Source organism: Chelonoidis abingdonii, chromosome 1, assembly GCF_003597395.2.
Source record: "Chelonoidis abingdonii isolate Lonesome George chromosome 1, CheloAbing_2.0, whole genome shotgun sequence".
Lineage (NCBI taxonomy): Eukaryota > Metazoa > Chordata > Testudines > Testudinidae > Chelonoidis > Chelonoidis abingdonii.
The window spans coordinates 330,661,709-330,687,208 of NC_133769.1; the positions used below are offsets into that span (position 1 = coordinate 330,661,709).

General features: G+C 43.0%; 1 protein-coding gene across 8 annotated transcripts in view; it reads left to right on the forward strand.

Annotated features, from left to right (window-relative positions):
- Positions 1 to 25,500, forward strand: part of SPATA13 (spermatogenesis associated 13) — a 134,048-nt gene that overhangs the window by 41,256 nt on the left and 67,292 nt on the right. For 2 of the 8 annotated variants that reach the window (XM_032770971.2, XM_032770979.2), the window contains exons 2-4: positions 15,996 to 16,093; positions 17,336 to 17,524; positions 19,865 to 21,637. In XM_032770971.2, coding sequence (XP_032626862.1) covers positions 20,024 to 21,637 — 1,614 coding nt within the window. In that variant the 5' untranslated portion in view covers positions 15,996 to 16,093; positions 17,336 to 17,524; positions 19,865 to 20,023. The other 6 variants (XM_032770974.2, XM_032770975.2, XM_032770973.2 and 3 more) reach the window with 5 other exon arrangements.

Here is a 25,500-nt window from a genome sequence, read left to right on the forward strand (position 1 = left end):
ATGGCTATTTTTTTTGTGATTCGATGGGCAGAACACCTGGAAAAGTCTCTTGAGCGCACTCAAGCAGGCATGGACTAACTTGTTAAGGCTAAAAAGTGGTCAAAGGCCAAAACACAAGAGTGACTACTGGGACACCAGGTGGTTAAGGAACAATAAAATCCCCTACAGGCCAAGGTGGAGTGCTATACAAAAATGGCCTGTCCAAAGCCAAGAAACAGTCCATCCTTCTTACGCTTGCCGGATATTACAGACGATTTGTACACATACAGTCAAATCGCTTGTCCCATAACAGACCTGACCAGGAAAGACACAGCGAATGCCAGTTAAGTGGACTAATGAAGTGCTCAGAAGCCTTTAACCAGCATTAAGGCAACACTCATGTACTGACCCTTGCTTAAGGGCCTCAGACTTTGACCAAACCATTCCTAGTAACCACGATGCATCTGAGCATGGTTCTGTAGGAGCAGTTTAACTGCAGGAAGGACCGATCAAGAATTTCATCCTGGTGATGTTTCTCAGCAAGAAAACTGTCGAGAGGGAAGCCACTGGTCAATCAGTAAAAAAGAATGCTACTGCCAGTTTGTGTATGACCCTGGGAAAAGGTATGCCCATCACGTTTGGGCACGCGCTTCCAGCTACAAACCGACCATGCTGCGTAAGAGTGGCAAGGGAAACAACGAAAAAACTTTCTTCGATTGGAGTTTTAGCTCTCCAAGGATTCTTGATTTTGGAAATTCAACACATTTCAGAAGCTTCGTAACAAAGTAGCTGATGCACTTTTGCCGTGAAAGTTTCCCAGAGATGCAACTGGTTTAAAAAATTGGTCCTGTGAAATGTGAAAAATCTTTAGTTTACATAATCTAGTAGTATATTGTAAAGGTGCAATGTGGTTTTTGAATCTGTTTATTCTAAAGTTCTAGGAAGAAGACCACCGCGCAGTGTGGTCAAACACTTGTCCTAAGGTAGCGTTACACTGGCACGATTATTTCGAATTAGCTTAAACCGGATATACAAACAGATCTAATAAAATCGGTTTAGGCACTCCACAGGGGATCCCGAAATCGATTTGTTTGCGTCCATTCGCCAAAGCTACCATCGATTTCAGGGCGGTGCACTTGTTGGGTAGCTTTCCTCAGCTATCCCATAGTCCCACTTCCGTTGCTTGAGAGCACAGTGCCTGATGGGGCAGGAAAAACACGCCCGGGTGTGCTGGGTACGAGCCTCACCCCTCCTTTTGTGAAGGCAGCAGACAACCCGTTGTGGCGCCTTTTTCGCGGAGGTGCATGAGCAAGACGCCATTAAGCGCAGCAATCTTTCCCCTTTTTTTTTTCACGTGGTGGTGGGGGGAAAGTAAACTGAGGAGGCTGTTTCCCTGAACCACGTCCAGACACTGTGTTTTGAACCTACAGACAATGGACTCAGCAAGATGCAAAATAATTTTCAGAGAACTGCGTGGACTGTGGGATAGCTGGGTCCTCATACCCCCCATCCCCCTTCAATGAGCGTCCATTTGAGTCTCCTGGCTTCCCGTTACGCTTTTCACACAACGCGTGTACCTGGCATGTTTTTTATTCAAACCGCTTTGGCATTTGTGTCTCATGGTAACGGAGCTGGAACAAACAGATTTGTCTCCCCATACAGCGATCAGACTAGTATCTCCCGTATCGTCTTGCTGGAGCTCTCTTTTCGATTTCAAACAATTGCATCGCCAGTCCGTGCTGATCAGAGCTCCTACGCTGGGCCAGAGCAGGAATGTAATTTCAAAAGTTTCGCGGGGGGCTTTTCCTGTTTACCTGCCCGCCTGGCATCCTGAGTTTCAGATTCCTGCCAGAGCGGTCAGTGCTGCATCTGGGATGCCGCCCAGGAGGCCAAATAACGTTGATTTCCTCCACATGAACCTAATCCGAGTTATCCACATATCGAATTAGCGGCTACTCCTCTCGTTCATGGAGAGGGTCCGAAATCGATTTAAGGATGCCGTTTGGTACAGTGGGGGTCATGTTTTCGTTTCACTCAAGGCTAGCCGCACGAATCTGTCGAGTTCGTGTTGCGCCGTAACGCCCTCGTTCATGAGTGTACTCGTATATTTAAGTGTCTACTCCCGTTGTTCAGCGGTGTGTGTCGATAATCCCGCTCCTGTCCCATTCTACATTCTCCAGCCAGACAACCAGGGGTCGGGTGTGGAGCGTTTATTGCCTGGCCTCCCGGGGATCTGCCCACTTGCCCTCTGGACAAATTCATGCTGTGGATGGCCGCGCAGGCCTACAGTGAATTTGTATCGTTTTCCGTAATTGCCCCTGGAGCTCTGAATCAGCCAAAGGTGGCGATGTAGTCTCATTAGATCCAAAAGGCTCCAGCACTGGAACCAGTACTGAGGATAACTGTAGCGAATCGTCTGATCGCTTATGGGGAGACAAATTGCTCGTTGTTCCTTATTCAGAGCTCTTCCGTTTACAGAACACGTTATGGCAAGCGCCCTGACGTTGTTGAAACATAAAAGATCATCCAGGTTAACACCAGCGGCTGCGGTTGACAACGTAATGGGAAGCCAGCAACTCTCAATATGGGCGCTCATGGAGTTGTGATGGGTACTGGGACTCCAGCTATTCCCACAGTCCACAACCAGGTGCTCTGAGAAGGTATTGCCATTTCTTGGCCTTGAGCTTCCAATTTGTTGGATTAGGTTCAACACTATGTGTTGTCTGGCGTGTTTCAGGGGGAACTAGTCTTCCTGCAGTCTCCCCACCACCACCTACCCTGTATGGGAAAGAAAAAGGAAAGTAAATCATTCTTGACTTCTTTCCAATGTCCACCTACGTGTTTGTTACTGAATCGCTGCTGGTAGAGCGCGATGCTGCTCGCATGTAGGCAGTATCCGCCCTCTCCCTCATCCCCCTCCCTGTGTTAGACGGTGCAGTTGGACTAGTAATCGTCCTCTATGAATATCAAATCGTTGACATGAGGGCTCATTCACTGTGGCTTACTCCCAGTAGATAGGACTGAACACGCTTAATCTAGCTTACATCTAGACTGGGGGGCTTTCAGCCCCCTCTTCTCTGTTGTAAAGAAAACTTGAATAACTGACCTCTTGGACTTTCATAGCAGCAGCCAGCTTGGGATCCTCTCCCCCCACCTGTCTAATGTCCTGCCCCTGGCTATTCATTCGCGCCGGTTGAGGCTGCCTCCCCCTCTCATTTTATGTCACCTAAACACTCAGTCTATCTTTCACTGTTCTTTTTATTACTCATGACACATGGCAGACACTGTGCCACGCTATTCCCACGGGAAGGTTGGGAGTCGGGAAGGGAAGCAACATAGCCGGTGGGTTGTGTCAGCAGGCACCCCCATGGGCGAATACTTGTACACGCCCGACGCAGCTGTGCTCTCTGATACCACTGGTCCTCCTAATACACTTGCCCCTTTATCGTAGGCAGGGACTTACTCTATTTTTTAAAACCATAAGGTGGAATCCATCTACTCAGGTCACTCCAAGCTGCTCAGGCGCCCAGTCCATCAACCATGCACATTGATGAGGCCCACTTCGAACAGTCACATGGGGAGAGATAATCCACCGTAATTTGCATGCCAAGGCGCCCTTGCTTTTAAAGTTATCTACCGACTACTCTTACATTCTTACATTCTATATTCTCCTCTTATCGTTATACCCTCTGCACTTTCTCTATATCTCCTCCATACTCCTCTCTCTCCTCCTTCTTCTCGTTCATCTCGTTCTTTTTCTTCTTTTTCTATTCTATAAATCACGTCTATTACACATATACTCTCTGATCCATTCTTCTCTCTTAAGCCAGGAAGCTTTGTAGCTGTGTTTTTCGCGTCCTCTTGTCTCTTCACCGCATCTTATTCTATCATCGGTGTTCTTTTTCCCTGGACCAAAAAAAAAAATAAGCTGACACGGTGAGCATGGTGCCAGCTATTTGGCGTATTGTTCCAGCGCACCAGGAAAAAGCCAAAGAGCACGAGGGGTTCCAAAGAAACGGACGAATGAACCAACACCCTTTGCTACCAATACTGACACATACTCATCTACAGCGGGAGATCCAACACACGTGACTTGATGCGAGAAACTACGCCTCCAGGTCAGAAATCCGATGGGGCCATTCTCTGACGCACAGCGGACAATACTGCCGAGATTACTGTGCCTAGTGCCGCAGTGAAAAAAATCCAAATTATTAAATATCAGTTTTATAAAACCGATTTTAGCCTTTAATTCGATATTATCACCATAAGAATGTTAAATGCCCCGGCAGCGTACTCTAAACAATGTAAGCCCAGGCGTTAGTGGACTCTAGTCCCATTTAGCCTGTGTTAGAACCCTGGGCTTGAGATCTACGACTGTAAATGTTTAAAACGCCCATGTCAAAAGCTTTTTTTCTAACCGTGCCTTTAGACACTACCATCTCTGGCATCCACATGTCCTAGTGTGGCAGACCGTGAGCCATTGTGGTAACCAATCCCCTAAGTCTCGTAGCCATTCTTCTCTCTTCCAAAAAATTAGCACTCTTGAGCCTAGGCACTGTGGCTACAATCTTGGGGATAAACTTTTTACTGGCATACCCGGCAGCAAGAGCTTTTTGCAACTGTTGGCAAAAGGCCTTTTGGATTCAGTTTCGACTTCAGCTTCCATTGCAAGGTTACTCACTTTCTTCCTGACGTTTTTTGTGCTGGGCGCACACCCCGCTCTGCAGTCCATTGAAACTGCGCGGATGTCAATGCCGACACGTGCGAGCGGTTCTTGTGCCAGGTGGGGTTAAATCAAGAACTTGTTGCTAAACTTATTCCAGAACTATAACGCGCGGAGTAGAGATAGTAAAGAAGAAACGTATATACTAGCTCTGGTTAAATCTCTCCTTTTGCCTGAACTGAGCGTGCAGTTGTCACTAGCGTTGAAGCCTTCTCTTATTCTAAAGCACCCTAGATTTTAAAGCTTATAGACCTGTGCTGCTCTCTCACTCTCTCACAGCAGCTATGACCAGGTTAAAAGAAATAGTGGCCAGTGGATTTGTGGCGATGCTTAAAATATGATATTCCGACGCTCTGTCCACCATATTGTCAGAACTAGAGTCCTTACCATCACTCCTCTGAACTCTTCTGGTACTGACCTGTGATGGACTGCGATGGGATACATCTTAGCGTGTAACTACTTTATCCTAGTAGGCTTGATTTTCTGGGTACTCTCTTCCACAGCTCCAGCCATGTGTGAGTTCCAGGGTGTGCTCGTATGTCACTCCTCCCACTGTCTCCTCCAACACTTTCCCTCACGTGGCAGCTAGGCATTCCAGGCGTACGTTCATACCACATTATCCCTGGTCTTGATATTTGAAGCTTGACCTCCGCCGTGAATAACCAGATCTAAAACCCTTGCGATTTAAACAAGGCTGTAAATCTCGAATCCTGGATATTAAGAAGAAGAGATGCGCTTTCTGGAATTTAGAAGAACAAGTATTAGGTGGGTAAGAAGAATTCGTCTCTGGTAAGAATCATGATTTGAAAACTTCTATTACAGGGCCGTATCAGATTCATATAGCCCAGAGGAACCCCCCTAGCCTTAGTTCAAGTTACACAAACAGAGGTAAATCCTCTCAGCAAAAAGAACATTACAAGTTGAGAAAACAAAAATAGAACTAAACGTCTTGCCTGGCTGTTACTACAAGTTGAAAATGAAGACTGGTTCAGAAGATTTGGAGACCGGATTGATGTCTGGTCCCTTTAGTCCCATCCCAAGAGCGAACAACCCCCAAAACAAAGAGCACAAACAAAAGACTTCCTTCCACCAAGATTTGAAAGGATCTAGTCCCCTTATTGGTCCTCTGGTCAGATGTCAGCCAGGTTTACTGAAAAACCTGGGTAAAGGGTAAAAGAGGCATTAACCCTTAACTATCTGTTTATGACAATGACCCTAACTAATTAGACAGTGGCTGCTACTGAAGGGAAATTAAGTAATTTAAAATGTTTTCGCTTTCAGGCTATTAGTCTTACTGGTGCCAATTCAGCCTTCATAGAAAAGTCACTGGGAGTTGTGACTGTCTGAGGAAAGAACTGGGCACTCTATGTATAACAGGAGTTGATATCAACCCTACGCACAGCTTGGATGAAATGAGCTACTTGTAGTTTCAGTTAATCTGAGATTTTTATTACTGACTTTTGTCAGTTAAAATGATGTATATAGTGATCCAATGCAAAGGAAGACAGCCATTTATTTAGTTGCCAAAATATGAAGGGATGATGAATTTTAATCACTCAAGTTTGAAAATTTTGCCATTGATTTTAGTATTATTAAAGAAGAAGATGGTTATTAAGCAAGAGGAGATAGCACTGTGATGGATACCAAATAAAGGCTTGTAATAATAACAACAGTAAAAAAACTAAGGCTACAATTTTGGCATGGAAATTTTTAGTAAATTTCACAGCAGAGGTGCAGGGAAAAAAGCAATATGTCACAGAAAGGTCACCAGATGATCCTCCTAGAGCCCTAGAGGGAGGACCTCATGACCAGCCCAATCCCTCTTGAACCCTTGGGAGCCCTCAATACCACCAATCCCATCCTCCTGGAGTCCCTGCCTTCTCTGCAAGGGCCTCCTTACCTTACCCTCCCAACTGACAATCCGCTGGTTTAAAATGTGAAGGTGGCAGTGGCCCTTTGGCCCCCTTGTCTCTGGTGCAAATGGAGGTAGGCCTGGGCCCTACCCATCCCCAGGACAGGAGGCACCACTGCAGAGTGGGCTCATCATATATTTTATTCAAATTCACAATTACTGGGAACACTATGGTCTCCGTGCCAAAATTGTAGCCTTAATAATAACAGGCTCATAGTTAAAGTTGTCAGCCACATTGCATTGTTAGCACATGTATCATCATTTAATGGGAAATTATCCCAAAATTAGATTGACATTTTCGTAACCTATGAAAATTGCTGGAGCTTTTCATTGTTGTACCCCTATTTTAATGTATTGTTTCTATAACTCTCCCATTACAAGATTTTGTGATCAATCAGTTTACTTGCAACTAAACGGAAAATAAACTTTAAAAAAATCAAAGATGTGGTGGCTATACGACAAACCAGAGGTAGACTTAGCAAGAGGAAGCCTTTTTTTCTTGGAATATAGATAGGAACATGAGAGAGATCATAGCTGAATCTTTTGGTACAGTAGACATGCCCACAAATGTTAATTTCAGCTTACACTAAGCCATAATAAAGGCAATACAGTAGAACCTCAGTTACGAACCTTGGGAATGGAGGTTGTTTGTAACTCTGAAATGTTTGTAACTCTGAACAAAACGTTATAGTTCTTTCAAAACATTACAACTGAACATCGACTTACTACAGTTTTGAAACTTTACTATGCAGAAGAAAAATGCTGCTTTCCCTTTATTTTTTTAATAGTTTATGTTTAACACCCTACTGTGCTGTATTTGCTTTTTCTTTTTCTTTTTTTTGGTCTCTCCTGCTGCCTAATTGCGAACTTCCGGTGCCAAATAAGGAGTATCATTAACTCTGGTGTTCGTAACTCTGAGGTTCACCATATATAATTGTAATAAGAGACTAAACAAATAAAAGTCCTCCTGCTAATTGAAAACACTAATAATACAGGAAAATAGACTAGAGCCACAGAATTCTTGTGGAGTTTTTTTTTTTCCCCCCTTCCTTTTCTAACATAGTTCAGACTCAGATTGCTGTGACTTTCCTATGCACTTACAAACCTGTAATTGTCCAGAGCTTATTGGCATAGCAACCAAGATAACAGCTCTGTTGAGTATTTCTCTTGCATCATGCTGGCTCAGTCATGCTGTTGAGAAAGATTGCTTCAGTTTTTTCTATTCTGTAATTATAATAAACATTGTAGATATTATGAACTAGTGGAACTTTACAGAGATTTTTTTTTAAAATAATTTCTAATCAAGTGTATTGGCTGCTTCATTACAAGGTATTTCTTCAGCAGCTAGATTTTTAGTAAATTTTTATACCTGGGAAGGGGATAAGATAGAGCCCTGGCTCCTTTGCCTCCTCTTAAGCACCAGCCTTCAGGATGGAGGACATACTACATGTTGTGGGTGGAGGGTGTTACAAATTACCCCTGTCTATCCCTTACTCCTCTACCTCCAGCACAACAGGAAGCAGTGGGATGCATTGTGTCTCACAGATGAAATGTTGCCCCTTGCTATGGATGATGTGCAAATAACATAGAATATCAGGGTTGGAAGGGACCTTGGGCAATCATCTAGTTCACTCCCCTGCTCAAGGGGGACCAATTCCCAGACATTTTTATGCCAGATCCATAACTGGCTCCCTCAAGGATTGAGCTCACAACCCTGGGTTTAGCAGGCCAATGCTCAAACCAATGAGCTATCCCTGCCCCCCTACCTTGATCGCTAATGTACACAGATGGTGTGTAAGAGACCTGGACTACTCTGTCCCCACCAGAGTCTGCAAGAGGAAGATGGATGGCTGCCTGATAAGCTAAGACCTGCATGTAAAGCTGTTCATTGCTTGCAGATCGGTTCTCTCTGTAATGCTTTTGTTCAAAATAAATACCTGGCTTTATGAAGGCTGGTTGGCCACTGGTTAACCCTGTTATAGCCCCTGTGGGAGAGCAGGATGACAAGTGCTGAACTGAACTCAGACTTGCTACAGTGACCACAGTGAAATGCAGCCTAAATCCCAGGTCTGCACAGAGATTGCAGGTTCTATGCCCTGAAAAAGGTGATTGCTAGAGGCCTGAGACCCAGTGGGATACCCTTATAGAGGCTACAAAGGGGTGAGAGGTGCAATTACTTCAGGAATTATGATAAGTACGATGGCAGTATATTGGGATGATTTAGTAAATGTCTATCTGTATCAAACTGGGTGGGGTCAGGATGGGATGTGGAGTTGGGGCAAGGTTGGGAAGGGAACAAAACACAGATGTAGAACTCTTTGGTTGTCTGAGGAAGCATTAGTCACAACAGTTTTTTCTCCCTTGGAAGATGACATGGGAGAAGGATCCTGTTTGTGGTGCTGAACTGAAACTTCAGGGAACAAAATAAAGTTGTGGGGTATCTTTCTTTCCTTGTCCATTTCACCACTGTTAGTCTGTCTCAGAGACAGAATTATCTGGTGATGCTGGGGTGTACAGAAGTTGGTGTTCAAGCTTCATCTCTCTCTTTGTATGGAAACTCTGTATGCAGTCTGAGAATAGTCAATATCCAGCTGCATCTCCCAGTAGAACCCTGTGCGGTTACAAAATTTGTATCCATATCCGATCCGCAAACACAGTCCGTGGGTATCTGCAGATTTGCAGAGCTATAGATATAACATTTGGATTCATATCTATCCATGATCCACAAACATGGTCTGCAGATATCCTTGGATATAAAGCAGATATCCACAGATTTGCAGAGCTCTACCTGCAAATATGTCAGCAAACTTCTGATGTAGCAGACAATCCAGCTGGCCTTGTGGTTCAATGGCAGTGCAAATCTGTTTGGTCCAGCTTCACAGCTGACCAAACCCCATGATTCAGTAATATGTCGAGGGGTGACCATTAGCAGAGATATGATGGAGCCTTAAATCAGTCCCTTTGATTCAGCAAGTGCACCTCTCCCTTGTTATTTAGTCTCACTAAAATGTCACTTACTGAATGAGCAGGGCAGCCTGTGTGAGGGGGCTTCAGCTCTAGAATTCAGAACCCCTTGCTCTATAAGAGCCCATATTTCTGATCCTCCTGAGCGTACTGCAAGATCCATTTATTTCCCCAGACATGTTTGGTGGGCGTCGGTTGAGAGATGTGATGACAGGATGGCAAGGTTGCAGTTTGATAGCTATTTGGTGGGAGGGGGTTATAAAGAGCTATTAATAGGTTTTTAAATATAAATATTAAGAATAAGGATAACAGATAAATTACGCCAATGAGGCAATCCGATACCTGGGGAATAGGTGTGGTATGTGAACCTGAAAAGAGCAGAACAGAAAAAATTAGAATCTAAATGGCTATAATCAAGTGCTAACAAAGAGCCCACTCTAGCTGTCTCTTATAGTCAGTACGTTTTCCTCCCAACATGTGGTTCCCCCATCATCTTAATGTACTTTTCACTTAACAGAAAATCTATTTCTAATAACTTTAAAAGAACATAGAGAAAATGTGCATGGGACTAAACCTGTGACACACTTCACTGCTGAATCTCTGTTCCTTCCCACTTTTCTGTATTTTGCATCTCCACAGTCGTCCCCTCTCTCTTTTTTCCCTTAAACTTTTGTGAGTCACAAGATAAAGGTAGAATGCAGCCTTCCTAATTGGAAACAGGAAGTTGTCTTTATGTTTGGACACAATGAGCTATTTATTGAAAACTGCTCTTCTGTAGTATGAAGCATCTCTTCATGTCATGCTATCTTAATAATGCCTCTTGAGGATGGGAACACAATAATAGCATCACAGTGAGACTCAATGGGGATATAAATAGCATTCGAACAGACTGAAAGGCTGAGTCCCTCGTTAAGTTGTGTGCAGCTGCAATGGTGTAGGTGGATGAGTAAGACCAACACTGAGAGGGGACAATGGTAATCTGGTACATAGGGGTCTTTTTTTCATTGATGGTGTCGTTCCATCCTGCTATTGTGTCCACCCTAAATTAGATCTGTGTGCCAAATGGAGTGCAGCGAGCTAAGTGAAACAATCTCTCAATGCAAATTCAAAAGAACATTTTAAATGATAAAACTGAAGTCCTATTTCAGTTATTTATAAGTTGTATTTCAGCACTCGTTTGGAACCCAATTTGACACACTTTCTCACGTTGATCATTTCTGTACTCCACAAGCAGTCCTATTGCAGTCAGCACAGATATGTCTACACTAGAGCTGGAGGTGCAAACTCCAGCTTCAGGGGATATACTCGCGCTAGTCCTGATGGAGCTAGAATACTCAAGTAGCAATGAAGCCGTGAGCAGTGGGAGGGTCTGGCCACCCAGAGTTTGTACCCATGATCCTGGACAGGATTTACTCAGGGTGGCTAGTTCTTCCTGCTGCAGTTACACTTCTGTTTTTAGAATGCGATCAGAGCTAGCACAGATGTAGTTCAATGAGCTGAAATTTGTACCTTTACTCACTTAGGTATTAATGTGAGTAATAGGGTGAACAGATGTCCCAATTTTATAGGGAAAGTCCTGATTTTGGGGGCTTTTTCTTATATAGGTACCTATTATCCCCCACCCCCGTCCTGATTTTTTACATTTACTATCTAGTCACCCTAGTGAGTAAGAGCATCAGAACCTGGCTTTTAGTGAACAACTATAAAGTAGCTATATGAAGAGACTTGTACTGGTGATTACTCCTCACTTGCCTCTGTCAAATTAAGAAAATTAATCAGTTTAAACCAAGCAGCCCTTTAAGCCGTTTCCTTAACAGCATGGTTCATGAACTGGCATGGGAGATTTAAATGCCAAGATGACAGAGCTATTGAATTTGGAGAATTCCTTTTGGTATATTATTATGCCTGTTAGAAACTTACACAAATAGAAACAACCTTAGTATATTTGAAACCTTATTTATACATAAAACAGACAAAATTAATTTGCAGTGCATATTCAAATGTCTACTGTTCCTCATTTTTAAACTGTCCAAATTAAGAGCTTGATATTGCTCCCCTTGAATTCAGTAGAGGAGTTGCTGTTAATTTCCCTGAGAGCATAACTCAGCCTAATATCCCCAGTGGGACTTGTAAAGGTTCTCATGAGGGTAATTGTTTCCCGGATCAGAGCCTTCGTCCGTCTGAGATGCAAAAGACAGATACAAATTGCAACATTAGGTAAATACTGTAAACCTCAGAAAACACTCTATAGTTTAATGAAAGAGAATCAGTTGTTCTAATACTTTCACCTATTCAAAATTGCATTGGGGTGCCCATTAATGTAGGATGATTTAAAAAAAAAACACTCGGAATATTGCACTTACCCCACACCCCACCATCCTGCCCCAGCTGTGTGCAGTGTAGCAAATTATTTTTTTGCCATGTTTTTCTTGAGTATTAATAAGCTCCCAGTCTCTCTCTCTCCTTTAAATATACTTTTAAAATCCCAGTTTTAAAATAAGAATGAGAAAGAATCACAAAATATCAGTGGATGAGCATCAGAGTTCCTCCTCCTCCATTGGAAGTAACAGAACTATTCTCCTTCAGACTTTCCCACTCTGAGGCTATGGAAGATGACTATCTTGATTAGATAAGAGCTGCTGACATGCAGTCATTGATGTGCTATGATATTTGAAAAAATATCAATACCCACTAAAAGCTTCAGTTTCACTTTCTAGTTCATCTTGCTCCTTCACCATGAAAGATCTTAATATTGCTTTTCTTGTGTCACATTTTTTATAATCCTTTTCCACCTGTATTGCACGTCAAATAATCCTTCTCATTCTTTTGTCACATGCATTTTAAACCTCTTTTAAATCACAGATTTAAACTTCTAAAATAAGTTAAATTTTGTGTTGCTATGGCTATTTGTGATGATCATTATCAAGTAATTAATAATACCATTGTGCATATATCAATCTGGAATTTATTCTTGGAGTTGTTTTGGACTTGGTCTCCCACAGTTTATAATGCCAGCACAACCACTGATTGAATTACATCCTTTGTTACTCAGGTGCCGTCAAATTATTAGTCTGTAAATAATAGGGTATAGTGCAGCTTCTCAGAAGTACCTATAAAAGTGCTATTCAAGTTTTCTTAATTCCATCTTTTTGCACAATCTCTAGTAACAAATAACATTCATCTTCTCAAGAAAGGAAAAACTGGAAAACAAGCCACTATTTCTGCTTTAAAGCAGCCAGTCTTGGTTATAAATGTGGGTGACATTTTGTATTTGTGGAATAGTGAAACAGACATTTATGTTCTGTGAAGAATTAACTTACTGAAACTTGGGCTTGTCTTAGGGCTAGTCTACACTGGCAACGCTAAAGTACCTTGTGTGGTGGCAGCACAGTGCTCTGAAAAAACTACCTCAATGAGGGGCGTAGCTCCCAGTGTTGGTGCACTGTCTACACCGGTGCTTTACAGCACTGAAACTTGCTGTGCTCTGGGGTGTGTTTTTTCACACCCCTGAGCGAGAAAGTTGTAGCAGTGTAAATTGCCCTTAGCCAGGGGCAGCTCCAGGCCCCAGCACGTCAAGTGTGTGCTTGGGGTGGCAAGCAGTGGGGGGCGCTTTGCTGGTGCCACAAGGGTGGCAGGCAGGTTGCCTTCCGTGGCTTGCCTGTGGAGGGTCCACTGGTCCTGCAGCTTCGGAGAACCTCCCAGAGGCACGTCTATGGGAGGTCCACTGAAGCCGTGGGACCAGCGGACCCCCTGCAGGCAAACCACCGGAGGCAGCCTGCCTGCTGTGTTTGGGGTGGCAAAATCCCTAAAGCCACCCCTGCCCTTAGCTGTTGGGAATCTATGCACCTTTCTTTCCTAGAAATATTGTGCTAGAAAAATAGAATAATGTTTCATATCTAAAGGAAGAATAGTGGGCCTTGTTCTCCTTCCTTACACTAGGGCAATCCCCATAATTTTGGCTGGTACCTTGATATAGCTGCACTTGGGGCACTGTATATATGGGTCTGAATCAACCTATTTTAAAAAAAAGGATATCCAAGTTAAGGAGAAAGTGCAGACACTCATTATTCTTGATAACAGCAAACTGAAATCTGTCCTCAGATACACTCACAAAACTCCCATTGAATTCAGAACTTGTATACATGTATGCAAGGGCAGTACTTTGACCCAATGAAACCACAAAAGTCAGAAATGGGTTTTAGCATAAGCTGATGACTAACACAAACAGGTCTGGGAGATACAAAATACATCAGTCACTCTTAGAAACATGCAATCACCTCAGGTAGAGGTTTATATAACTAATGTTACCTCAGTAATTGCAACATTCTAGGTATTCCCATAGTATGCAGAAACAAGAATAAGGGATATTGCAAACAATGATGTAATAATCTTATCTAATTATCCAAGGCAAGTTTTTAAGAGTGACCATTATACAAGGTCAAACCTGCAGAACTTTATAGGCACTTCACCAATATTTCTGTCAGAGAGAGTGAGTGAAAGTTTGAACAGCAGTCCCTGATATACAGCACTATTATAACACGTGGTAAAACTATATTTCAAATCTATTTCTGATACATTTGCTGTTTCAATACAATGTGATATACTTACCCCTCAAATCCATCCAAATGCTGATCCTAAAATCACCTTCTAGTCTGTCATCCCCACTATAAATCCCTCAATAAGTTCCCCCTCTTCTAATGCATGAAACATGAACTTCTTGTTCTTATCTACAAAGCTTTCCACAATTTAGCCCCTCCCTAGATATCAGACCTATTATCTTATTCCAAGACTTCCTCCTGCCACCACTCCACTGGTGATTCTAGACTCATTCTCTGTTTCTCTAACAAGCACTTTTGGGCTTCCTTAGTCCAGATCCATAAAGCCAGTATCTTGTCCTCCTTAAGTCCTTCCTCAAAACTTACCTGATCTGTAACACATACAATAAAGAACAGCCTAGTAATGGTTAGACAGATGGAACGCTACAGTCACTACTACAGACTGGCTAAGAATTCCACATATGATGTCATATTTATGTGTTACCACATTTCCCCTTGCCCACTTGTCTCATCCACCTGCTATGTCACCTTTTAGACTATAAGTGCTTGTCTACTCTTGAAATGCTACAGCTGCTTCAGCGGAGACACTACCTACACTCACAGGAGAGGTTCTCCTGTCATCGTAGGTCAGGTAACTCACCTTCCTGAGGGGCGGTAGCTAGGTCAATGGAAGAATTCTTCCATCAACCTAACACTATCTACACTGGGGATTTTTCACACCCCTGAGTGATGTAGGTATGCCAATGTAAATGCTCAGTGTAGACCAGCCCTAAGGCCGAGATCCTCAAAGTTATTTAGGCACCTAATTCCCATTGATTTCAATGGGAATTAGGTGCCTAAATATCTTTGAGGATTTGTACCTCAGTGTTTTGGATCAGGGACTGTCATTTATCATATGGTTTTGGTAGGAGTCACCAGATGGTCTTATTTTCCTTAGTGTGCAAGCACTGTTCAGACTTGGATGATATTTTGTAGGTTTTATGATTGTTCTCTGTCTTAATCTCTTTAATGCAAGTCAATGCTTGGGACAGAGTCACATCCTGGGAACCATAAAAAGACCAGGAGTACTTGAGGCACCTTAGAGACTAACAAATGTATTTGAGCATAAGCTTTCGTAGGCTACAGACCATTTCATCAGATGCATAGAATGGAATATGTAGTAAGAAGATATATATACATACAGAGAACAACTTTCACCTTTTTATGTTCCCTGTATGTATATATATCTTCTTACTATATATTCCATTCTATGCATCTGATGAAGTGGCTGTCGACCACGAAAGCTTATGCTGAAATAAATTTGTTAGTCTCTAAGGTGCCACAAATACTCCTGTTCTTTTTGCGGATACAGACTAACACAGCTGCTACTCTGAATCCTGGGAACCAGGCATTGGTGTTTGGGCTGAAATTTCTGAAAGTGGTTTGCCCTCTTGCTGTTTGTGGCTACATCTATTAAAGGACTGGTGTATTAGTACAAATACAGTAAGCTACTCTCCGGAAGTACCCCACATCACTGATTACTCTGCATCACTGATTTTTTCTCTAATGGGAAACTGATGTACATGTCCCAACATCTGCATGGCACCTTACATAATGGGGCCCAGGATGGCTGAGACACTACTGCAATTTAAGTATTTAAGTGAGGAAGATGTGAGCATTTTATACCAGATTGTTACTGGAACGTGGAACAGTGGCTGAAGACAATGTACGTAATGAAAATTTGACCAAAGGCAGAGATCATTAAATTCAGCCACCTGTAATAACTAGAAATATATAGTGAATAGCAAAATGAAGCAGGACATGCCTGACCCTGAGTACTGGTTCTCTCCAATCACAAATTCTGGGTGTTTTGCGTTGACAGCATCATCCCTATGGGGCCAATCCACCTGTGGAGTAACTATAGAAATAAATGGAGTTGCACCAGGGATGGATTTGGCCTTACACATTTGAAATAAAAAGGTAAGTGTTTTAAACCAACCACAGCTTGGAAGACTCACATGGAAAACCAGGCATTATAAGTGAAAGTCCTTGCAAGAGGTGGGGAAGACTAGCTTTGAAGCTGAAGGTTAAAGTAAATATTTTCTCAATACAGCAAATGAGAATGCAACTTGTAGAGGACCAACAGCTGAGGAGAGGGTGTGGGAACCAGAAGTACATTCAATGGCTGGGAGGTTGTTAAAAGTCAAGATCAGGAAAACAGATAATTTGGAGGGCTGCAATTTCTCTTGCTCTTGCCTCCCCCACTCCCTTCATATTCAGTCCCTAATCGGAAGCTGACTTGAACAAAGTAAGTAGCAATGAGACCCAACAGGGAAGGGCAATTGCTTCATTATTAATGTGTGCAAATGCCACCACCCTCCTAGTTTAGTCTTTATCTGTTTTGATAGGATGATAATTAAATTCAAACACAACACAACAAACAGCCCCACTTTGTCTCTTGCAGGGCAGAGGGTGAGGGAAAGGGGAATCAGCCCCTTAATTACTGTGTGCACAGTACTTTGAAAACGTAAATCACTCGCTAGGTGCTAAGTATTCCCGCAGCCCTGGCCCTGAGCCAACTTTGTTTTAGTTGCAGATGCAGGGGTCTAGGGACTCTGCCTCCCAGGTGGGAGGGTAGAAAAGGCCAGAGGGGGCCAGCAGCTGGGACACTCCTCCGCCTGTTGGCTTGCTGGGGAAGCTGTCACTGAAAAACTGAGCAGTGGGGGGAGAATAGCTCCTTCTAGCCCCCTCCTTGTAGGGGCCAGCAGCAGGTCCACAGCCTGACATAGTCGCTACTGGGACAGCCACAAGGGTGGGTGAGGTAATATGTTTTATTGGACCAACTTCTGCTGGTGAGAGCCCAGCTTACAGGGCTCTTCTTCTCTGCCTCTCCTCTGGCTGCTCCGCACAGCCCCTGCACACAGCCTTTGAACCCAGCACTGCTCCTGCAACTCTCGGAAGAGCTGCCTCCTCCCCCAGTGGGTCTAGAGTTTCCCTCCCTCTCCCTCCCGGCTGCTGCCATAGTGATGCGGAAACATATCGCTCTGTCTATAGGGGAGCAGCGCGGGGGAAGGAGTCCTTGGAGCTGCTGCTGCGGGTAGGGCTGGGAGCGGGGCTGCCCCCTCGGGTTGTGAGTCCTGTGCCTCCTAGCTCCTCCCAGGTAATGGGCGCCTGCTCCCTCTCTGTCCCCGCACTGGGACACCGCTTTCTCTGCTCTCCTAGCTGCGATTTTCCTGCCGGGAGGATGGGTGAGCAGCGGGGCAGGTGCTGCTGCCCGAGTCAGACCAAGCGGACACTGACCACACTTGGAAAACCCCAGGCCCCTCTGGATGGCTGAGGCATAAAGGGGCTTTGGCTGCCCCACGGAACCAGGCGTATGCAGCGTGCTGCTTTCTACCGTCACTGTGTTGGGTAAATAATGTTTGCAAGTTAGTCTTCTGACCGCCCTTCATTTGTCTCCTTCCCCCGGAGTTATTTCTCGAGGACTGGAGCACACGAAAGATAAGTCTCTGGTCTGTACTGGACTCAGTGGCATTATTTTTAGGTGTGCTTCTCCCTGCACACACCGCTCTCCCACCAGAGTAGTGCCAAGGGTGGAGAATTGTTATGGAAAGATGCGTTACTTGGAAAGCTGGCTTGTTTTGGGGGGTGAAAACTATGCTGCTTAAAAATCCTCTCGTTTTTGCATGACAGTAGAGTAAAAATAGCAGCAGTTTTGAATAAGCAACAAACTGAGAGGCAGGCTTGAACTTCAAGCCATTGGATTTAGTCAGACAGCTCTTGCTCTCCCAGCTCAACTCTTGTAGGCAGCAAGTAACCAGAGTGCAACAAGGGCAGGCTCAAGCTGAGACAATTTGAATGAAGGAGGATTTTAAGCGTCACATCGAAACACGCTCCATAGGGAACAAGATTTTAAAACCTCCATTTAAAATGTATCCGAAAGGAGGGACTCAACTTCAAAAGTCTGGATCCAATATTTTTCAAGGCTCCTAAAAGCTTAACATTTGGAGTATCTTATGTTTGCTTATAATTTGACATTTACACTGTTTACTATTTATGGTGTGTTTAGTATCTATTCATTCTAAGGGGGAAATGTAACCATGAAAAAGCTTCATGCGGTTTTGAATGTACTGTACTCCATGTGGTGATAACTGTTTATATGTGCATGGGGTGGGGGAGGGTTGGTACATTTACAACTGGGGCTTCTGCCTTTAATATTCATTGACCTGCCAAGTGTGGAGAGGTGACAGGAATGGCTTGTTTAACCCCTGTGAATGGGGAAGCTTTCTGTCTTCACGCTGTGCCTAAGTGCTTCTTCCCCGCTTTTCTGGTTGCTAGGGGGCTTTTACTTCCTATTTCAAATTAGCCTTTAAAGTTCATATGACTACTTGAGACCAAGACCTTACAATAAAAAAAACTGACCAAGCTTCAGAGGGTCAGGAGCAGATTTCACGGGTACTTCCTTTGTTTATCTATACCTTTTCTACTTTATTTTATTTTATGGCCAAGACCCAGGTATCCAGGAATGGGCTATCTCTGATCCCACTGGCCCTAGCAAAATTTGACAGTACCAAGGAAACTTGCCGTTGCTCTCATGGTAAGGGCAGTAACTGCTTTAGGTTGAGGGTCCCTAAACTTTTTTAATTGTTTACCACTCTTGTTTAATTTCCATCCCTCCCGGCATCTGTGGATAGTATATGAACCAAAAGGTCAGGAAAGCACAACCCAGTGAACCCTAATTTGTCTGTTCATAGTACATGAAGCACAACACATGCTGCTTCCTCCCATGCTCATCTGCATTCCATCCCACCATTGGCTGCCCTAGGTCACTCTTCCAACAGCACATCATCAGGACAGGCTTTTGTATGTCCTTGCCTATTTTTTTACTGTCTCAAATACTTGCTTGTGTATTTTTCTTTTATTAGAGAAAATTACTTTGCTGTAGATTTGACTGACTTAGGCTTGTTTGCTAAGGAAATTACAAGATACTTGAGTGCCTTGCATTTATTACTTCAGTGATACTCCATGCATGAGTAGGTGATCAAAGTTTGGCCCTTGGATAGCAACAAACTATAGAAAATATACATGTTCTATTGTTGTTGTATTAAGTCAACAATATCATAAGAATAGGTGGCACATGGTAGGGAATTTATAAGTCTGAAGGCACTCAGTCTTTTTGATGCGAGTCTTTCCCCTTAGTTGCATATATGGTCATGTGTCTTGGAATTCAGGAACTTAGTATTGTAATGAGAAAAATAGCTGGATCCCTCTCCCCCCTCAGCTCCCCCAGAATAGTGGGTTTTTTTAAGTTTCCATTTTGCTTCAAGTTAAGAATAAAAGAAAGAGCAAGACAAGCGCTGAAGCATCTGTTGCTGTGTTTCAGTCTTATAATTTTGTTTTTGCAATAGTTAGTATAATGTTGTGCTTTAGAGGTGGGGCAATATTTGCTTAAAATGTATTGTTAAACTGGGTAGGATAACTTGCATAGCATTACAGTATATCTGCTCTACTAAGGTAGGTTTGATTATTTGAGTCAGATAAACAAAAGCATATTTAAGTTAAATTGGTCTTTTAAATAACTAAACAGAACATAAGTATCCCTTTTGTTTAAAGTGAACTATTAGCAGCTTTTCCCCGAGGCCCATGATACAGCTTTGTTTAGTTAATAGTCCTTGATTTTATTCATAGGGAACCATGTCTCATTTTGTGGGGGAAAAATGGCTAACTGCTGGCTTTGTTTTCTTGATGCAGGCCGTGCAGTCTGGAGAGCTCAGTTCACACAGTAGATGTGAAAACAAGGCAAGAAGAGGTGCAGTAGATGAAGGGTTGGGACCTGGGACAACTGAGGAAGATGGTATTGTGGATCTGAGCTATAGCACCTTCTGCCCTCATGCTTATGGCATTGAGGACATGACAACATTTCAGAATGGCTGCGGAAGTGGCACCACTGTTACCTGTATAGTAATGGATAATAAAGAACTGAGAAGTATAACTAGCAATGGGGGATGCAATAGCAACAGCAGTGCTGAAGAGGAAATACAAGATGACAATCTCAGCCCTTCAAAAATCATGCGCTTTTTCTCTGCCACTAGGAAACAAACTACCTCCAACTCAGAAAGGCCTCGTTCTCTGATTGTGATGGGAAGCTCTTCAACGTGGAATGCTTTGTCTTCCATTAGAAAAATGGGATCTTTCAAGAAATTAAAATCTTCAGTTCTTCAAGGAATTCAGGCCAGAGAAAGCTCAGATGTCTTAAATGAGAACACTGTGGGAAAACATGTGTCGAATGGTGCAGTGGTGAGAGTTCAGACTTATTCGGGGCCTTTACATGATTCCCATAATGTAGTGGACGGTTTGGCTTCTGATTGCTCTGATGTAGAGGAAAGTGATGACTCCTTCCTGAGGAATACTCACCGATCACGCAGTATCAGACGCGCCTATGGTGTTGGCCGCATCAATTTATTAGACACTGATAAAATTCAGAGTCAGCAGAACTACACGAGGCCAACATCTCCTATCACCCAGGAGCCAAAGATCTGTGAAATTTTAGTGAAAGATCCTGAAAACAACAGGATTATCTACAGGAGAAGCAAAAGCACAGATAGCTTAAACTTTCTGAAAAAGAGCTCATTCAAACGAAAGTCCACCTCAAATCTCACTGACCTCAAGATTGCAAGTGAAAAGCAAGTGCCACAAAGGACAGTAAGCACTTCCTCTGCTGACTCCGACAAAGCCAGTGGAAACCCAGAGAGACGGTCAAAACGCTGGAAGAGCCCTGTCAGAGCAAAGGATTTTGACAGAGTTTTGAAACTTGTAAGCAATGTTACAGATGTTGCATGGAAGAAGGATGGTCCTAAGAGCATGACTCCTCCTCTGAGCGAACAAAACCAGAGAACAAGACTAAACAGCAGACTACATGACGACTACTCCCGCAGGGTTTCTGGTAGCAATGAAAATGACAGACGGAGGTGCTTTTCCCCCGTGTGCAGTCCAGATTCTATCTTTCCTGTAACTCTGCATCTTCATAGTCCAATTGTTTCTCAGGATACAGACACTGAAACAAATGTATTTACTGGTGAAGCCAACAGCTTTAGGACATTATCATGTGTCTTAAATGATGTTAGTTCCTCACACACTTTTAACAACTTTAGTGCACTTCCTAATGAAGTGTTTTATGTAGACTCTGATGAACCAAAAAGTACCAGCCAGTTTACGTGTGAATATGAGCAGCCTAGCATTCCTCTTAGGCCCACTGCCCCTAAACCTCAGAGCCCCAGTGCTGAGAAGGTCAAGTGCAATATTAATTTCCATTGCTCGGATCGTCACAGCACATTGTCACTGAGCTCAATGGAAAGCGAGGAAAGAGTTGAGTTACCTGCTCTGAAGTTGGGGAGAAATCCTGTTTGCTTCCAGGACTCAGTGCAAACTGGGTATTATGATGATGGAAATGAAGACAGTGGCATAAGCAGCCACTCTCAGCTGAGCCTCAATTTAGCTTCTGGTACCGAAGAAAAGAAGGAAGAGGTAAGAAGGAAAGCAAACCCCACTATATGTTGTTCATGTTGCAAGGTTTGTTTTTATTAATACAAAAATGACAACCCGAATGCTAGGAGCTGTTGCAGCTTGTCAATGCTAAAATATGCTGACAGCCAGCAAGCAATGATATATATATATTTAAATACCAGGTTTGGAAGCTAACATGAAATTATTTTTCCCTTTGTATATTAATATTAAAGAACGTGTTGGCAGCAAAGCTGTTCAAGTACATTTTTCAAAGGCAGTTTATTATGGCCTGCAGTTATACCACCTTGTGATGTGATCATGTTGGATTTTACTAAGCTAAGCCAGGACTGGCTGGGTCGGTTCTTGCTTGGGAGATTGCTGAAGAACACTTAAGTGGAACTCCGTGCAGTCATGTTAATTCAGTAGGTCATACTCTTCCCTTGGACCAGAAAATGTGAATGTTTGTAGAGCACAGTGGGGTGAAAGGCACAACATAAATCAAACCTCTATTTGTTTTTACTGTGCATTACCAGCAATGATTGGTGGTAAATTAATGAAATATTTGGAGGCATATTTCAAAAGCAGTCAATTATTTTACCTGTAGTTGTCTATTAATGTTTTTAAACTGATGGGTGGAGACTTAATATGTTGCTACTAACTATAATTGATTTCACTGCGCCTAATTAAAAACTTACCACTGTCAATGGATGTGGCCAGTTATATTGCTTCATTTTTGAGTAAATGGGACACCGTTAAGGTCTTATGTACAGTGTGGGTTTTGCACTAGGCTGAATCAGTGCAGAACTCTAATGTAGACATCCTGCACCTGTTTAAACTGTGACTTACCTCACTTTCAAAGTACAGCTAGTGCAAGTCACAGTTTAGACTGACACAGCCCATCTGTGCTAAGGGTATACAACTACATTGGTTTAACTGCACCAGTGCGCCCAAAACGAAAACATTACATAAGGTCTCTCCCTTTTGTATCCCAGATGAAAAGTTTATAAAATCAGAAGATTATGATATGTTCTACCATCTCCTGTTTGTCAGACATTATCCTGTCTACAAAAATGTGGAGTGCCTGCATTAATTATAAATCATAAAAATCTCAGCTAGTCAAATTTAGATTTGAGATGGGTGAGGATTTCTTATGTTAATGAAGCCTGATGCCTTTTGTAAAAAGTGACTGTAAATATTCATTATAAGCAACATCATTCTTCCGGACAAAGTAATACAATTAAAAATAGCTTGTGATACTCATAATTGTGATAAAATTGGGAAATGACATGTAATAATGTATATGCATCAGGGCAGTAGAAAAGTTTCTCATTAGAAGTTCTTGGGATGCCAAAACCAGTCTGCTTCATTCTGCAGTTTTCACGCCCAGAGTGCACGTGCAGAGATGCTTTTTAACAGCCTGGAGACATGAGAATGCTAATATATGTTTATATGTATCAGTTGTATTTCCCGAAAACTATATGCAGCAGTTAAATGACAGAGTTAATGCTACCTAACTGCCATCTAGTGGTGAAATATAACCATGACATCCTCAAGCCCTGAATCCAAACTCCTGCCTTCCCGTCCCAAAATAACTTGGCACTGCTGTAAAGACATGTTTCTATGTATGTATACATCAGACATACAGGTTATTACTAAATTATGTTTAATATTGTGTTATGTCCTGTCTTTTGACACTTATCTAAAAATAACCAAATCTTGGTGTTAATATTGACTATGATTTGTACCTGTGAGGATGTAGAGTACTTCTGTGAGTTTTCTTTGTAGTTTATCTCCTCTTTCAGTTGTCTAAACTGAAATGCACACGCTGCGCTAGTGGTCGTTATGTATTTTGAGACATATTAGATGGTAATACCCACAAGAGGCAGATGAACTCAGGAAAATCCAATGGAGTTTCTGACTAATGGCCCCCTCAGCCTCAGGGCATTCAACCAATGGCTTCTCTGCCCATGCTTGCGCAAAGGAAATGTTTCTGTGCCTTTTTGAGGGGGATACAGACATGGAACAGAAGCTAATAATGCAAGGAGCAGTGTTAAGTTGGTGGATACCTGTATACGAATTGACTGGAATGTGCCCTTCACGGCAAGTGGAAACTTTCTCTTCCCTTCTATTCCTATCTGCTCCCCACCACATCCAGAGCCATAGCCACTTCGAGGTTTGGTTTACACTACCAACATATGTTGGTATAACCACATCGCTCAGAGTGTGGATTTTGCGCACCCCTGAGTGATGTAGTTATACCAGCCTAACCCCTGGTGTAGACCGTGCTATGGCAAAAGGAGGGTTTCTGCTGTCCACATAGCTACTGCCTCTCAGGGACATGGAGTGTCTACGCTGACAGGAGATGCTCTCCCATCAGAATAGATAGTGTCTTCACTAAGTGCTACCATCAGTGTAGACAATCCCTGAGTTGCCATGGATGGGAGGGAGAGCATGCTCTGCTCTCTCCACATTTCCCAGCAGAGTGGAGCTATGGCATCTGCTTTGTGCCCAAGTTTACAGTCACCTCAGATGTCAGAAATATTTTAAATCTGTGCTTATTCAGCCAGTAGGCTCTATCCTGAATGCCACGTGACATGCTGGTTTGAACTTTTGACTGGGATTTCTTCATAGCTTTGCGTTCTACCTCTCCATTACAGCATTGCATCCCCCCTCTCCCCGCCCCCCAATGCCTTTGTGGCAGTTTCACAGCATTCAGAATAAGCTGTCATTTAAGATATAACTTTGGATAGCACGAGTACACAAATGTTAGGATGGAGTCCTAATGATAAATACAACAACCTGATGGGCAAGCCTCCAAAGGTTCAGAGTTTCACTAGATCTTATCTGTACACTTATGCAATGCATCCATTAGCATTCTGTGGTCACAGCTACATAATTAAATATACAATACACATCATGCTGAACAGAGATGGGCCCAAGCCAAAACCACAGAGCTCCAGCAAATTTGGGGAAAGTTCAGATCCAGATTTTAACTTTGTGGTAGAGGCCAGTATCTAATACAGTCCAGTTTGGATCTTATACAGACCATCTAAGCATAATGGACATGTTCCTTTCCCTCAGGCCTCAAGCTGTTCTTAGGTAAGTTAGTTTAAGATGAACCCCAGAAAGTTACCTAAATGCTTGTTACCTGAGGTGTTTTGACCTCCCTAAAAGGTCAACCCAAAACATTCAACAGATAGTTTTATGTTGAGGAATTGCCTTGATATGGGACCCAAGGAATGAGGTATCTACTTGGATAACCTATCTATCTTCTAACAGATACATCTGCATCATCGTACTTACTAGCACTATTGCTCATAGCTCTGCTGCAGCCTTTTCTGGATCTATTCTTCTTTTTCTCTTGCTATTCCACCACCTGATTGTTTCCTTCTCCCATAAGTTGAGTGACAAGGACATAGTGCACTTGTCCCAAATGTGTTTTTGTTTGAAGTGAGTTATGGGTGATCTAAGCCCTGAGACTACAAGCTGTTCTGCAGGGGCAAAGTATTGCACCCATGAGGAGCCCCTTGAAATCAAATGTCAGCCCATGCAGATCAGCATGAAAGATTGCGGCCCTACTCAGCTACTAAATTCAGGAAGCAGAAGGTTATGAGGCCATCTCTCTCTCTCTCTCTTTTTTTTTTTTTGCCTTGTTTTGGGTGCTCCCTAGAGCGTGTATCGAATTTCACTACAGATGTCCACTGTCTTTGGTGGATCAGTGGGCAGTAAGGGCTATCCTGGAAACCCATAGTCCGGGCAGTCTTTACCCAAGTACTTCCAACCAAGCTGAGGGGCAACTCCTGTTTGGATAATGTAGATCAACTATAGTACTAAAAACAGAGTACTTATGTGAGCAAGAGTTTGGAGGATCTGTCCCTTAATAA